Raw genomic sequence first — 15,777 nt, 5'->3', positions numbered from 1 at the left:
AATTGTTTGTTTTGTTGTGTTTTACTTGTCTTGTGTTGTGTATGAAATGTTTTTTTCTCATGTCATGGCGTTTGGCCTCCGCTGTGAGCCGGACATGTTTTTGTAAATAAATAAATAATAATAAGTGTTATTTTAAACGTCAAACTTCTATGAAATTATGACAAATAATACATTGCACTCCTTTGCTATAAAAATCGCTGCAGAATTATCTTGGTCTAACTAGTATTTACCTCGCGTTGGCGGGGTAACAATTATTCTGTTTCACTCATTGGCAAATTTTGGTTTGTGCCTTGAGACAGTGCCTCGTGGTTCAATTTTGGAATCTTTCACTTGCTTGGGTATCAATATTAGCACGAGCGGTTAAACAACAACTTTGCCCCCTTATAAAACAAATAACTGTATCTAAATTGAATTGTGAAAGATAATCCGTTTTGTATTTATTTATTTATTTAAGCCATTTAATTCCTTAATAATTATACACATATTTATATTCCATTATTAAATTCAAAATATAATAATTGTAATACATTAATAAATTAAATTAAATATTATCAAATTATTTAACATGCATGTTTAAGTCGGTAGCGATTTTATACAATATTTTTAATTATTTTTATTATTAAGGACCTCTTGACGAGTAAAGGCCTCCTCCATTTTACTCCACATTTCCCTATCTTGGGTAACAATAGTTATCCAGTCGTCGCTGACAAACTTTTTTAGTTCTTCAGCCCATCTTTCCAGTGGGCGGCCTGACTTTCTTTTACCGGGAGGTCCCGCCCATGTAGTGACTCTCTTAGTCCATTTTTCGTTGTTCATTCGTGCGACGTGGCCAGCCCACTTCCATTTTTGCTTCTTGCAATGTGATAGTGCGTCGATAACTTTAATTTTTCCCTTATAACCGTGTGACGTTGTTTGTCTCTAAGTTTTAGGTTCATGATGTTCCGCTCCATGGCCCTTTGACAAGTTATAATTTTTCTTTACTAATTATTAATATTCGTTTTGTATTTACTAATTATTAATATTCGCCAGGGCACTGAAGCGTATGGACGGCGAGGACGTGTTCGGTCGGAAGATTACCACGCGCTACCTGCGCCCCCTCCAGCCCTACCACGCGTACTCCAGCGACGAGGGCTACAGCACCGCCGGGGTCGACCAGCCCGCCTTCATACCGCCGCCAGTGCAGGTGAGCAAAGCTGCTTTACGTGTTCGGTCGGAAGATCAGCACGCGGTACCTGCGCCCCCTCCAGCCCTACCACGCGTATTCCAGCGGCGATTGTCAGTGACAAAACTAAGGAACTTTAACATGCAATAATTCTTAAAATACGTGTTCAAATTACATGTTATTGAAAATGTATCTAAATCATGTTAATTCAGGGTTCTAGCTTTAGCTATCACAAAATTACAGGACGTTGAAAATGGCCTGAGTGATTTCGAGAAAAGGATGGTACGGCCGTGCCTCTTGGTTTTGCTCGACTTGGCGGGGGCACTTCCGTGCCCCCATATTTATGTCGCTTGAACACCGGGAAAAATAAAATAATTTTGTAGACCTTCACATTATTTTATTAAAAATTATTTAAAACGCACGAAGAGAATGTTCGGTGAATAATTAATTTTGATTGGATAAGAGGAATTGTGCTGGGAACCTAGAACAAAAACATTTATTGTTATGAACAACACAGACAACAGGACAGGACATTATGTTCAGTTTATTAGAAAAAGAGCGGGAAAGGGGACAGTTTTGACAGTTAAGAAGCATGCCATTGCCAACATAAGGAGAAAAATAAGAAATGAACAATAGATATAACATCACAAGTACCAGAAAGTGTAGAGCCGTTAAAGTTTTATATTATTTTCTTGGATGTGTTAAAGAAGAATTCCAGTGATGGGCGGCTAATGACACTTATGTGAAATAATCTATCGAACGCGTGACGTCACGTGACGTTTCGCTCACTAGCTTTTAGCTTTTTTCATGCATAAGGCTAATTAGCCTCATGCATGAACATTATATTTGAACGAAATATTTTTTATTCGCATGTTTGCTACCGTTATATCATGTTACAAATGCAGTTCCGTTATTAAATTATCATTTAATTGTTTAAGATAATTAATAAAAAGTACAAAAATTTGCCCGCGAAAAGCTAGTGAGCGAAACGCTCGAAACGCCACGTGACGTCACACGTTCGACAGATTAGTGTCATTAGTAGCAAACGTCAGTTGGGCCGCCCAACGTGTGACGTCATCACGCTCTGTCGAATTCGCGCCAAAAATTATGTGCGTTTCAACCGCTCAAAAATTTTTAACATTTTAAATATTTTTTAATAAAATAATGTTAAGGTTTACAAAAGTATTTTTATCATTTCCGGTGTTCCAACGATATAAATTATGAATCCAAAAATAAAAATAAATTCATGCATGGAGCTAATTGACTATCGTAACTTGTCCCTTAGGCCTCACCTGTCCCACTGGCGCCGCCGACGGAGTGGGCGCGCGCGCTGCAGACGCTGCCCGCGCCGACGCCGCCGCCGCTCGACTTCTGCCCGCCGCCCGCGCCGCGCCCGCGCAAGATCCGCGGCATGCACGGTCAGTGACGGTGACGTCCTGACGTCAGTGTTATGAGGGCCTTTTCTAAAATAAAATAAATCTACAATAGAAAACCTGATTCTCACAGTTCCTGGTGGTTTTGGCAGTGTGAGCCGAAACGTTAATGCAATTAACAATTAACCAGTACAAATTGAACCGTAAACTGTAACCATCCGTTACGGTTAACGGTTCAATTTGTACTGGTACTTATTAATGGTCCTTTAAAAATAAAAATATAAAAATTGGAAATACAGTAATTGAGCAAGTAAAAAGTTTTAAATACTTAGGGAGCGTTATAACATGCAACTCCAGATGCACTTCGGATATCGTCACACGCATAGTCATGGCTAAAAAAACCTTTCAACACCAAAAAACACCTATTTAAAGCAAAGATATCCCGAAACATTAGAAAGCGATTTATCAAGACCTACGTGATAGAGACAGACTAAGCGCTTTTGAAATGTGGACATGGAGGTATAAGCTGGAAGGAGAGGAAAACGAATGCAGAAGTATTGGATTTGGTAGGTGAGAAACGATCTCTGCTGATAATCATTGAAAACAGAAGGGGAAACATGTTGGGGCACCTGATACGGCACAATACTTACATAAAGTCTATAATAGAAGGAAGAACAGAAAAAAGGAGAGGCAGAGGAAGACCGAGACGTGCGTTTTTGGACCAAGCCAAAGAGAAAATCAACGTAGTGACGTATCAGGAGCTCAAAACAGTGGCAGAAAGAAGAACGGAGTGGCGGTTACTCCACCGACAAGAGCCGGTTAATTGCAATTAACGTTCGGCCAACACTGGTTTTTGGGTTCTTTCAACTCAAGAATCACTAGCATATTCAATCCTGATGATAAAAAAATTTGTATGAAAATTGTTCATTCTACTACGTCACACACATACGAATGAAAATTTTTTTCACACTAAAACTTTTTGGGACATCTTTTTTAAAGGTAGGATGGAGAATGCTGTCGATTCTTAGAATGAGCCCAATAATGGCCAGATTTGAAAGAATCGGGTTTTCAATATTTATTTTAGTAAATGCCCATGAAGTATTAGTGCCAGTTGCACCATCCGCACTAGACAGATTGATCAACGTCACCCGGCTCGCCGCGGCGGTTTACTATGAAACTTTCCATGAAATTTATGAAATTTTATTCTATTCCATACAATAAAATTTTGCAACTCTTTAACGATGACAAACAGTTTGGTGCAACCGACCCTTTAAGGCCTTATCATCTGCTGATGTATGCATTATAGGTATATTAGGTATTGCTCTGTAGGGCGTTTGGTTAAAAGTTTATAATTTTGGATAAAGATATTTTTTTATTAAATGACCAAACTTTGGTGAATATCCATATTAATAATATTATAAATGCGAAAGTGTGACTGTCTGTCTGTCTGTTACCTATTCACGCTTGAACCGCTGAACCGATTTAGTTTAAATTTGGTATTGAGATAGTTTGAGTCTCAGGGAAGGACATAGGGTAGTTTTTATCCCAGAAGTCATCCCTTAAGCAGATTGGATAAAAAATAAGCTACCCAAATTACTAACTCTACGCAGACGAAGTCGCGGGCAAAAGCTAGTTATTTTATATTTAAATCCTCGACAGTTCGTAAAAAAAACAGTTGATGCCATGATGATGAAAAGTAACAAGTGACTAAAAATATTTATTGGACAATATTGAATTGATTGAAATGATGATGACTATTACCTGCATTCTGGCAATACAAGATAATTTTCACCTCGCTGGCTCATTCGCCCTTGGTCATGGTGAGGCGCGTTTGAGGCCCTCATTGTATGGTCAGAAGACGTCCTTTTTAATGTCTAATTATTTATACGTTAGGCGTAATGAAATTTACGATAACCTTAAGGTTGTGTAGGAGGTAATTTGGATACTTTAATGAGTTGAAAAGTTAAAATGAAAGATTTATAGGCTAACTATAAGTTCACAATCTTGGAAAAGGTCGTTTTATGGACTGCATTCTGCGTTAAAAGGTTAACCCTTTGAACGCTACGCCTGTCGTGCGTGGCGCTGGTGCGTCATCGTAAGCGTGGTCGAAATGCACGAAGGTTGATATTGGGCTGTAGCCGCCCGCGTCATTTGACGTGTTTGGCGGTCAAAGGGGTAATATTGATTAATTGTAAATAGGATCCGCTCCGCTGGACCGCTCGGGCTGCTCGTCCAGCAACAGCGGCGACGACAGCCGCGCCCGCGACAGCCAGAGCCGCGCCGCGTCGCCGTGGAACTCGTCCGCCTCCTTCAGCGAGCCCGGCAGCGAGGCCGAGGACTCCACGGCCGAGCTCACCGTCACCAACCTGCCGCCCTTCGACCCGGCCGTCATACAGGCCATGCTCACTAAACTCTTCAGCCAGTACGTCCCCGTTGTCAAAGGTAACTTTCTGATGTTTACCATACAACTATGAGAAACGGAGATTCAACGTCACAATTAATCCACCAGAGTTTTGTTGATTTTAATATAGTTTAAAGGGCAATAGCGTGTTTCGTCTTGTATTTACTGTGTACTTTCGTAAATTTCATTTAATGTCCGCCATTGAATGTTAAGAAAGGTTTTATTATTGATAGTGACGGTGTGGGTGTACAACGACGGCCCCATAGCCATCGTGGTGGTCCGCTCGGAGTGGGACGCGCGGCTGGCCATCGCGCGCGTGCACAAGCGCCGCCTCGACAACGCGTGGGGCGGACGCCGCCTGGAGCTGGCGCTCGGCAGACCCTCCCCCGCACCCAACCAGGACGTGCTGCGCGCCAGGCTCCGGGCCATCCTGCTGGACCACCCCAACCACGCCCTGCCTCTGCTCCGACTGAGAGATAACTACGCTAGCCGCCATTGCTGTGCGCTAACCACCTCCGACATAGCCAGGCTTAAAGACACTGTCGTAATCCACGAAGGCTACGGGCGACTCGTACAATTAACGGATCTAACACCAGTTACAGAGTTAGACATGGAGGAGGCGCCGTGGAAGTGTCATATTCATGACGGATTGAGTACGGGACATGAGGATGGGAGTAGGATTCTGCAGCCCGTCTTTATGGAGATTTCTGTGCTGGCGAAGAATACTCTAGCGCTGCTGGACAGCCATGGAGGAAAATTGCCTTTATTAAGGTTAGTGTTATACCTATGTAGGAATTATTTTTTGTGCTTCGTCTTCCGCTCTGTCTTCATGCGTGTAGACTAGGTCTAAATGAGGATTCAATAAGTATATTACTTACTCTTTGCGTTTCTGTCGTGGTGTTCTAATTTTTTGAAGTTACAATACAGTGTCACTCGTACAATGAAAATTTCGTTTATTCCATTCGTGCAAGCTTTCGTAGTACCTAGTAGTTTGGTCATAACTTATTCGTATTTCAGTTTCGTGGAGTGCTACGAGGCGGCATTCTCGTCATTCTCGTACGACGCGACCCGCGGAGTGCCCCTGGAGCTGCTGCTGCACGGCGCCGCGGGCGTCGAGCTGCGCGACGCGCCCTCGCGCCATCTGGTGCGCAAGGAGCTGCAGCACGATCTCAGTGAGTTCTGTTCTTACAATGTAAACTTGTGTTCTGAAAGTGTTTTTCCATATAGATCCACATAACCAACATTACTTTATCATTTTCGTTGCTCGCAGGCGGCCTTATACATTTGGAACATAGACCTAGCATTACATAGATCAGCTATACGCGTGCGCCCGTGAGGGATAGACATAGATGACGTCATAAACGTGGGGATACCATATTGGTAAAAATTACCCCAATATTTGATATCATGTTGGGGCGATTACCCTGGAGGCAAAGTTAGCTTGTTTGACGGTATTAAAAAATTGTTAAATAAAATGTCAATGGGCCGTTCTTTTTAGGCGTATGAACAATGAAATACCTCCTATAATTCGCGCAGGTGGTACAAAACTATGTACATAAACACATGTATGTACATGTTTAGTAAATAAAACGTACAATAAAATGTATTATGGGTTAAAATTCAAAGAAATCACAAATCGCAATCACACCAATTAATGTACACCACATTTAATCTTCACAACATTTGTTTTTTTTTTTTTTGGAAATAGAAGTACGAAAAAACTTCTAGGTCAAAATTACCCATAAAATTATGATATTTTCATCCGGTATCCCTAACATGATAGTTATGCAGCTAAATTAAGAAGAAGTTTAAAAATGGCTGACCTCAAGACTCCTACCTACCTACGTAATTTGGGCGATATTTTTATTGAAATCGTTTGATTCTACATTGCTTTGAGTGTTACGTAATTTTACGATGTTATTCTCACATAGTGCGTTAAGAGGAAGGTGTAAAATACCGTACTTACGTGTGAAAGGTTATGATCTCATATTTTTGCTCAGAGCAGCTATTACAGCCGATTACAGAACAATTCACCATTATTTTATCAAAGTTCAAGCATTCAAAACGCTAACGCTAACGCTATATTTCATAAGAGAAAGCACAATTTCATACAAAACAACAATAATTAAACAAGCAACGAACAAACATGACATGTCAGCATGTCACGTACTTATTTGTGTGCCACAACCTCGGTTGTGGCAGCGGTGGAAAAGTGAAACTATGACAAGGACAAACAATAACAGCGCTTTCTCTGCTACTCCTACTGAAAGATACATAAGACTATCCCGTTCGGTCATTTTCCCCCACCCCTCATGACCGATCCAGTTATACTAGATTCATGATTTGGAATGAGTTAGTTTTTACAATTGTATAACAAATCAGTATCCTGTCCAGGCTCTAGTTCCCGGTCGAGCGGCGAACGCGAGCGGCCGCGCACGGCGCCGGCGCTGGAGCCGATGCTGGCTCTGTTCGAGCGCGAGCTCGTGGACCTGCTGCGAGCCGCGCCCCGCTGCTGCATACCCTTCAGCAAGTCAGTAAACACGTTTATGTACATTTCTAACGCCTCACTCACGAAATTCACGCTCCGAGGTGCGCTTGACTCTGACGCCGACCGGCGTACATTGGTTAAAACAAGTGTCTGGCGTACGACATCGGAGCGTTCCGCGACCTTCAGGCCGATGCACACAGCACGGCTCCATCTCTCATTGCAGTACACCGTTTGCATTGCGTAGGCACTTATAACGAATGCGGTACGCAACGCAAGTTATATACTACGTACTACACACAGGTGGAGAATGATGCATACGAATTTGGGTGTGGCTTAGCTTTTATAACTTAATATAGTTAAATTGCGTAAAACATAGCAATTCTTTAAACATAATTGTTGTTTTAGGCTGATACCATCTTTCCATCATCATTTCGGTCGCCAGTGCCGCGTAGCTGATTACGGATTCACGAAGCTACCTGAATTACTTTCCGCGCTCAGCAGCACTATCGTGGTGAGTGCATAATCTATCGTTTTACTTACTTTCAAGAAAGCTAGTAGAGGTACAAGTACAAACATCTTCCTAGAACTGCGAGTTTTACGAACTACCCGCATTTGGTTTTGAATATTCGCTATTACTTCAGGGTTGGCATTTATGGCTTTGTGCCATTTGTCGCGTAAATTTTCCCCCAGATTTTCTAACAAAGTCGTCCGTTCCCAGGTACTAGGCTCAGGGTCATATCGCATCATCACCATCTCCGCGGCGGCACAGGGTCGGCGCTGGACCGCCGACCTGCTCAAGCTGCTGAAGGCCGTGCCCGGCCGCGCCGTGTACCCTAACGACATTCCTGCCTTGTACCAGGAGAACTTCGGCAAGGTTGGTCAATGTTCATTACTAGGGTCATACGAGTGCATTCAAACGATGTTGCTGTCCTTTCGGTCAGGTACAATACTTTAAATTCGCATTATTCCAAACCTTTGTTTCTCCTTTGAAACAATGTTTGACGATCTTTTTGTGAAATTCTTAGTATTAAATTTGATCTGTATAATAATTGAACTTGAACAAAGCTCTGCAGTAAATCTTAAAAGATGATTTAGACCAGGCTAAGTTGGCAGCGATTTTGATAGCCCACTGTGCAAATGCTATTAATGCAAACTTCTATGAAATTGTGACATTTAAATAATACTTGCACAGTCTGGGCTTTCAAAATCGCTGCCAACAGCTCGAAGAGACTTCTCGGTAGGCCTTTCTTTTTATGAAAAGTTTAACTTAACGTGTAGAAGCGTCCAGCCATCCGAGATTTGTAGCCGATTTTTAGAATATACGATTGAATGAATATGTGATTCCAGCCATTCTCGCCGGCGGAGTACGGCGTGTGCACGCTGGCGGAGCTGATGCGTCGAGTGTCGGCGGGCACGGTGGCGACGGCGGCGGACGGCGCCGTGTCGCTGCCCCGCCGCGCGCCCACGCCCGAGGAGCGCGCCCGCGCCGCGCAGTTCGCGCTGCAGGCCGTCGAGCTGCTGTGCTACACGCCCAACCTGAGGGTGAGTATCCGATACTGCCGAGGTGGCTTCCATAGTGGCTCCGCTGTCTTGCACGCCCGAGGGCACCGTCGCGGGTAAAATCCGTCTAACGTGTCCGCGCCGCGCGTAACGTGTCGCGAGACAGCAGAGGCACTTGGAGCGTTTGCAAAATGTTATTGTATAGGAAGTTTCATACTTCACTTCTGAGGAACGTCCGAATGGTGATTGCTTTACCTGGCCCTTATTCGAGACTCTAGCTAGACGTCTCGTCCATGATGAGACGAGAACCTAATATATAATCGATTCTATTATCGATTTAAATGAGGTGAAAAATCGCCAGCAATGCTGTTTTTGTGGCGTATATAACTTTAAAAATTATATTCTTGTATCTAGATCTTTAAAGACAATATTCCTTATCGTCGTATATTTATAATTGAATATTTTTCTCAGATGGAATTCTCCCGTTTCGTACCCGCCTATCACGCTCACTTCGGCAGCCAGCTCCGCGTCGCCCTCTACGGCTGCGTCAAGCTCGTCGACCTTTTCGACATTATCCCCGACGCTGTCTCCGTATACACTGAACCGAGCGGCGAGAGGGGCGTGAGGCTGGCTATTAGAACTGCCCGGGCATTATTAGCTACGCGATTCAGAGCCCTCGGCCCTGTGACTTTAGAGACCCTCCCTCAGGCCTACGCGGCGCAGTTCGGCGCCCCCCCGCAGCCGGACGTCCTTAATGCCTCGACGTTGGAAGAGCTCGTGTACGCGACGGGTGGCTGTGTTGAGAATGGCCTAGTTCGTGCCCCAGGTGTGTACCTATTGTGCATATTTAATGCATACCAATCACAAATTTCACTGAGCTTAGCCGCCGGGATAAAGTTGGGAGCTTTGAACACTGGAGGCCTTGGCCCGGGGACTTTTTATTGTGTTTGACATCTATTTCAGCATCTATTATATATAGCCATACTGACATTTTTCATCAAAAGTTTAGTAGTTATGTAAACGCAATAAGAAACGCTTATAATCTGAGAGATAAATCTGAGAGATGAAAGGGAGAGGGAAAGGGTAGTTTGTTTCGAGTCCTATGAATTTGCGACACATGTTTTTATTTCTTTAGCCATATGGATTTTTATTTCAGCCGTGCCATATATTGTTAGTGACAAACTGTTAGTGGCACGGCTGAAATAAAAATCCATATGGCTAATGAAATAAAAACATGTGTCGCAAATTCATAGGACTCGAAACAAACTACCTTTTCCCTCTCCCTTTCATCTCTCAGATTATAAGCGTTTCTTATTGAGTTTACATATATCTGTACTGTATACTGTACAGGTGATGCCCCGCTGTGGGTGACGTCGTGCCTGGCGACGTGCGCGGTGCTGTCGGCGGACCGCAGCGTGGCGCGCGGCAGCACGGAGGAGTACTTCTCCAGCGCCTTCAGGAAGCTGCGCGGCTGCGACCCTGATGTGCGACGACTGGCGCTAGGTACCTCCATATTATATTATCTACAATCCGCTGTGGGTGGCGACGTGCGCGGTGCTGTCGGCGGACCGCAGCGTGGCGCGCGGCAGCACGGAGGAGTACTTCTCCAGCGCCTTCAGGAAGCTGCGCGGCTGCGACCCTGATGTGCGACGACTGGCGCTAGGTACCTCCATATTATATTATCTACAATCCGCTGTGGGTGGCGACGTGCGCGGTGCTGTCGGCGGACCGCAGCGTGGCGCGCGGCAGCACGGAGGAGTACTTCTCCAGCGCCTTCAGGAAGCTGCGCGGCTGCGACCCTGATGTGCGACGACTGGCGCTAGGTACCTCCATATTATATTATCTACAATCCGCTGTGGGTGGCGACGTGCGCGGTGCTGTCGGCGGACCGCAGCGTGGCGCGCGGCAGCACGGAGGAGTACTTCTCCAGCGCCTTCAGGAAGCTGCGCGGCTGTGACCCTGATGTGCGACGACTGGCGCTAGGTACCTCCATATTATATTATCTACAATCCGCTGTGGGTGGCGACGTGCGCGGTGCTGTCGGCGGACCGCAGCGTGGCGCGCGGCAGCACGGAGGAGTACTTCTCCAGCGCCTTCAGGAAGCTGCGCGGCTGCGACCCTGATGTGCGACGACTGGCGCTAGGTACCTCCATATTATATTATCTACAATCCGCTGTGGGTGGCGACGTGCGCGGTGCTGTCGGCGGACCGCAGCGTGGCGCGCGGCAGCACGGAGGAGTACTTCTCCAGCGCCTTCAGGAAGCTGCGCGGCTGCGACCCTGATGTGCGACGACTGGCGCTAGGTACCTCCATATTATATTATCTACAATCCGCTGTGGGTGGCGACGTGCGCGGTGCTGTCGGCGGACCGCAGCGTGGCGCGCGGCAGCACGGAGGAGTACTTCTCCAGCGCCTTCAGGAAGCTGCGCGGCTGCGACCCTGATGTGCGACGACTGGCGCTAGGTACCTCCATATTATATTATCTACAATCCGCTGTGGGTGGCGACGTGCGCGGTGCTGTCGGCGGACCGCAGCGTGGCGCGCGGCAGCACGGAGGAGTACTTCTCCAGCGCCTTCAGGAAGCTGCGCGGCTGCGACCCTGATGTGCGACGACTGGCGCTAGGTACCTCCATATTATATTATCTACAATCCGCTGTGGGTGGCGACGTGCGCGGTGCTGTCGGCGGACCGCAGCGTGGCGCGCGGCAGCACGGAGGAGTACTTCTCCAGCGCCTTCAGGAAGCTGCGCGGCTGCGACCCTGATGTGCGACGACTGGCGCTAGGTACCTCCATATTATATTATCTACAATCCGCTGTGGGTGGCGACGTGCGCGGTGCTGTCGGCGGACCGCAGCGTGGCGCGCGGCAGCACGGAGGAGTACTTCTCCAGCGCCTTCAGGAAGCTGCGCGGCTGCGACCCTGATGTGCGACGACTGGCGCTAGGTACCTCCATATTATATTATCTACAATCCGCTGTGGGTGGCGACGTGCGCGGTGCTGTCGGCGGACCGCAGCGTGGCGCGCGGCAGCACGGAGGAGTACTTCTCCAGCGCCTTCAGGAAGCTGCGCGGCTGCGACCCTGATGTGCGACGACTGGCGCTAGGTACCTCCATATTATATTATCTACAATCCGCTGTGGGTGGCGACGTGCGCGGTGCTGTCGGCGGACCGCAGCGTGGCGCGCGGCAGCACGGAGGAGTACTTCTCCAGCGCCTTCAGGAAGCTGCGCGGCTGCGACCCTGATGTGCGACGACTGGCGCTAGGTACCTCCATATTATATTATCTACAATCCGCTGTGGGTGGCGACGTGCGCGGTGCTGTCGGCGGACCGCAGCGTGGCGCGCGGCAGCACGGAGGAGTACTTCTCCAGCGCCTTCAGGAAGCTGCGCGGCTGCGACCCTGATGTGCGACGACTGGCGCTAGGTACCTCCATATTATATTATCTACAATCCGCTGTGGGTGGCGACGTGCGCGGTGCTGTCGGCGGACCGCAGCGTGGCGCGCGGCAGCACGGAGGAGTACTTCTCCAGCGCCTTCAGGAAGCTGCGCGGCTGCGACCCTGATGTGCGACGACTGGCGCTAGGTACCTCCATATTATATTATCTACAATCCGCTGTGGGTGGCGACGTGCGCGGTGCTGTCGGCGGACCGCAGCGTGGCGCGCGGCAGCACGGAGGAGTACTTCTCCAGCGCCTTCAGGAAGCTGCGCGGCTGCGACCCTGATGTGCGACGACTGGCGCTAGGTACCTCCATATTATATTATCTACAATCCGCTGTGGGTGGCGACGTGCGCGGTGCTGTCGGCGGACCGCAGCGTGGCGCGCGGCAGCACGGAGGAGTACTTCTCCAGCGCCTTCAGGAAGCTGCGCGGCTGCGACCCTGATGTGCGACGACTGGCGCTAGGTACCTCCATATTATATTATCTACAATCCGCTGTGGGTGGCGACGTGCGCGGTGCTGTCGGCGGACCGCAGCGTGGCGCGCGGCAGCACGGAGGAGTACTTCTCCAGCGCCTTCAGGAAGCTGCGCGGCTGCGACCCTGATGTGCGACGACTGGCGCTAGGTACCTCCATATTATATTATCTACAATCCGCTGTGGGTGGCGACGTGCGCGGTGCTGTCGGCGGACCGCAGCGTGGCGCGCGGCAGCACGGAGGAGTACTTCTCCAGCGCCTTCAGGAAGCTGCGCGGCTGCGACCCTGATGTGCGACGACTGGCGCTAGGTACCTCCATATTATATTATCTACAATCCGCTGTGGGTGGCGACGTGCGCGGTGCTGTCGGCGGACCGCAGCGTGGCGCGCGGCAGCACGGAGGAGTACTTCTCCAGCGCCTTCAGGAAGCTGCGCGGCTGCGACCCTGATGTGCGACGACTGGCGCTAGGTACCTCCATATTATATTATCTACAATCATTTACTTACTTGCTCATCATCATAATGCTATTTAAAAAAGCTTATGACGTTATTCATAAACGCGTTACTGTCCTGAATTAGCTATGAATCGTTTGTCTTTATCTGTCATTTTGACGTATGTATGTGTAAGAAAGGGATAAAACATAATTTAACTAAATCGGCAGCGGTAGCACGATCGCACTTTTATCGCTTGTCACCATGCCTATCACGTTTTACCAAGTACGTGAGTGCGAAAGTGACGGACACAGTGACAAGCGATAAAAATGGAACCATGCTGCGCCCGCTGGCCCATAAAGTTTTATGAATAAGGGGGTTACTTATGCATTACCTTTGGGGGCAAATTACCCATTACCATCAACTGTAAAATTCTAATTTTCTAAAAAAGGACCGTCTCACCCGTCCACTTTGCGGCTTAAATTTGAAACTTACCATTCACACTATAGGCGCCGTGCGCGTTGGAGGGTCTGCCATCTTGTGGCCTCATGCGGAAACATATATGAACTATACAGTGACACGTGACGTGTTGCCCTCTACAGTTCACGTACGTTTTCTTGTGCATTGTAGGTTCTGCCATCTTATAGGCTACATTGGAAGCTTAAACTTGACATTTACACTTCGCGCCAATAAGCAAGGGGTCCTATGCCTGCCCCCTACAATTCATGCACGCGTGAATAAAACAGTGGTGTTCTTGACCCATGGGAACACCTAAATATTCCGAAATACGTTTTTCCGAAATCCGATTTTTATAACCGAAATATCAGAATAGTCCGAAATATCAAAATTACGATTTTTAAAAACACGATGGAATAAAATCACGAATGTGCTATTTCCGAAAACTTAAAATCCGATTGTCATTTGACCGAAAGTTCCGATTATACACTTTTTCCGAAAATATTTTTTTCCGAATTCTTAAATTCCGAAAAATCATTGTCCGATCGGAAATAAAATAATTAGGTCTTTTGTAAGGTCGGAAAAATGAAATTCGTGATATTTAAATAAAGACTCGTTTTAGTAACTCGGTATTCAGAAATTCGGTATTCAGAAATTCGGTAAGGTCGGAAAAATTAAATCCGTGATATTCAAATGAAGACTCACGTTTTAGTAATTATTACGGGTGTCTGTCGTGCCGCATCATGTTAAATTCGGCAAAAAATATTTTTGGCATAAAAAATCGGCATAAAGAAATTAGTCAGAACTGTGCGACCTTGCGAACCCGAACTGTTGCCAGAATTGAGTTAGGTTAGAACTGCAACCCTTAAGAAAACAACCTGTTGCTAGAAGTGGGTTACGTTAGGTTACAACTGGTTAGGTTAGGTTAGAACTGCGACCCCAAAGAAAACGAACTGTTGCCAGAAAAGTGGATTAGGTTTGGTTAGAACTGCGACCCTAAAAAAAAACGAACTTTAACAATATATTCGGAATATCGTTGTTCGGAAATAAAAAAATTGGGATATTTAAAATAGGAATCACGTCAATAAGGGCAATTCAGAATGTGATTATGAAAATCGTAAATGTTAAATTCGGTGTTTGTCACTGTCGGAACTGTTATAATCGGAATTATGTGGTTCGGAATTCATAAATTCAACTTTTTGGGTTTTCGTGATTTTCATCATTCGTAATTACGACAGTCGGAATTTTGACGGGTCGAGCATTTAAAAATCGGAATGATAAAATTGGACATTCTAATATTCGGAATAAAAATTTACGGAATTATGTAGTGTACCTCTTGACCCATATAGGTTACGCACGCTCCCTGTAGATGTTTAGAAAAATGTTTACTATGGCTGCATTTTTGAATGCTATTTACTATTGTCATTGTCCTAGCTGGAGTAATATTGGCTGACGCGCGTTGCGTGCAGCTCACGCCGGCGTGGCGCGTGGTGTGGCGCGTGGCGCAGATCCTCGCCGACCGGCCCGAGCCCATGCCCGCCATGGACGTGTTCGGCGAATACACCAGTCGCTTCGAACCGCTGTTCCCGTGCGCGGATTTGGGTGAGTTCTTTTGAATTACTTAAGACATAATCACTACACCTTATAAAACAAATTCCCAGGCCGCGTTGGTCTGTTTGTATGTTCGCGATTAAATCAAAAACTGCTTAACGGATTTTCATGCGGTTTTCACCTATCAATAGTGATTCTTGAGGAAGGTTTAGGTGTATAATTTGTTAACCCATGCAAAGCCGGGGAGGGTCGCTAGTGCATGACTAAAATTTTCATCAATTATCATCTACTCAAAGGTTAACTGGAAGAGATCCCTTAAAGGGATAAGTTCGCCTTTGCACTGCCTATCCTATGCCATATTTGTGTTTTTGTGCTCTGTACAATAAAGACTACATACATACAAACTAAATACACAGCAGTGTTTTAGAGGCGCGATGGAATGAACTGCTTTACAAGAAAATCGCGGCACAAAACAGCTCGATCTACGAACCGTCTGGCCC

The 15,777-nt window shown here is 46.6% G+C and overlaps 2 protein-coding genes across 2 annotated transcripts in view; one reads left to right on the top strand and one right to left on the bottom strand.

Annotated features, from left to right (window-relative positions):
- LOC134744237 (26S proteasome non-ATPase regulatory subunit 12) overlaps positions 1 to 15,777 on the bottom strand; it is a 423,568-nt gene that overhangs the window by 19,435 nt on the left and 388,356 nt on the right. The window lies entirely within an intron of this gene.
- Positions 1 to 15,777, top strand: part of LOC134744207 (meiosis regulator and mRNA stability factor 1) — a 28,046-nt gene that overhangs the window by 9,512 nt on the left and 2,757 nt on the right. Inside the window, exons 7-18 of the mRNA XM_063677927.1 lie at positions 1,030 to 1,183; positions 2,448 to 2,580; positions 4,735 to 4,977; positions 5,170 to 5,707; positions 5,954 to 6,108; positions 7,331 to 7,466; positions 7,830 to 7,935; positions 8,143 to 8,298; positions 8,772 to 8,966; positions 9,396 to 9,750; positions 10,275 to 10,427; positions 15,161 to 15,328. Of these exons, the coding sequence (XP_063533997.1) occupies positions 1,030 to 1,183; positions 2,448 to 2,580; positions 4,735 to 4,977; positions 5,170 to 5,707; positions 5,954 to 6,108; positions 7,331 to 7,466; positions 7,830 to 7,935; positions 8,143 to 8,298; positions 8,772 to 8,966; positions 9,396 to 9,750; positions 10,275 to 10,427; positions 15,161 to 15,328 (2,492 nt within the window). The remainder of the gene's footprint in view (positions 1 to 1,029; positions 1,184 to 2,447; positions 2,581 to 4,734; positions 4,978 to 5,169; positions 5,708 to 5,953; positions 6,109 to 7,330; positions 7,467 to 7,829; positions 7,936 to 8,142; positions 8,299 to 8,771; positions 8,967 to 9,395; positions 9,751 to 10,274; positions 10,428 to 15,160; positions 15,329 to 15,777) is intronic.

Source organism: Cydia strobilella, chromosome 9 (assembly GCF_947568885.1).
Source record: "Cydia strobilella chromosome 9, ilCydStro3.1, whole genome shotgun sequence".
Taxonomy (NCBI): Eukaryota; Metazoa; Arthropoda; class Insecta; order Lepidoptera; family Tortricidae; genus Cydia; species Cydia strobilella.
This window is presented reverse-complemented; position numbering and strand designations above follow the sequence as displayed.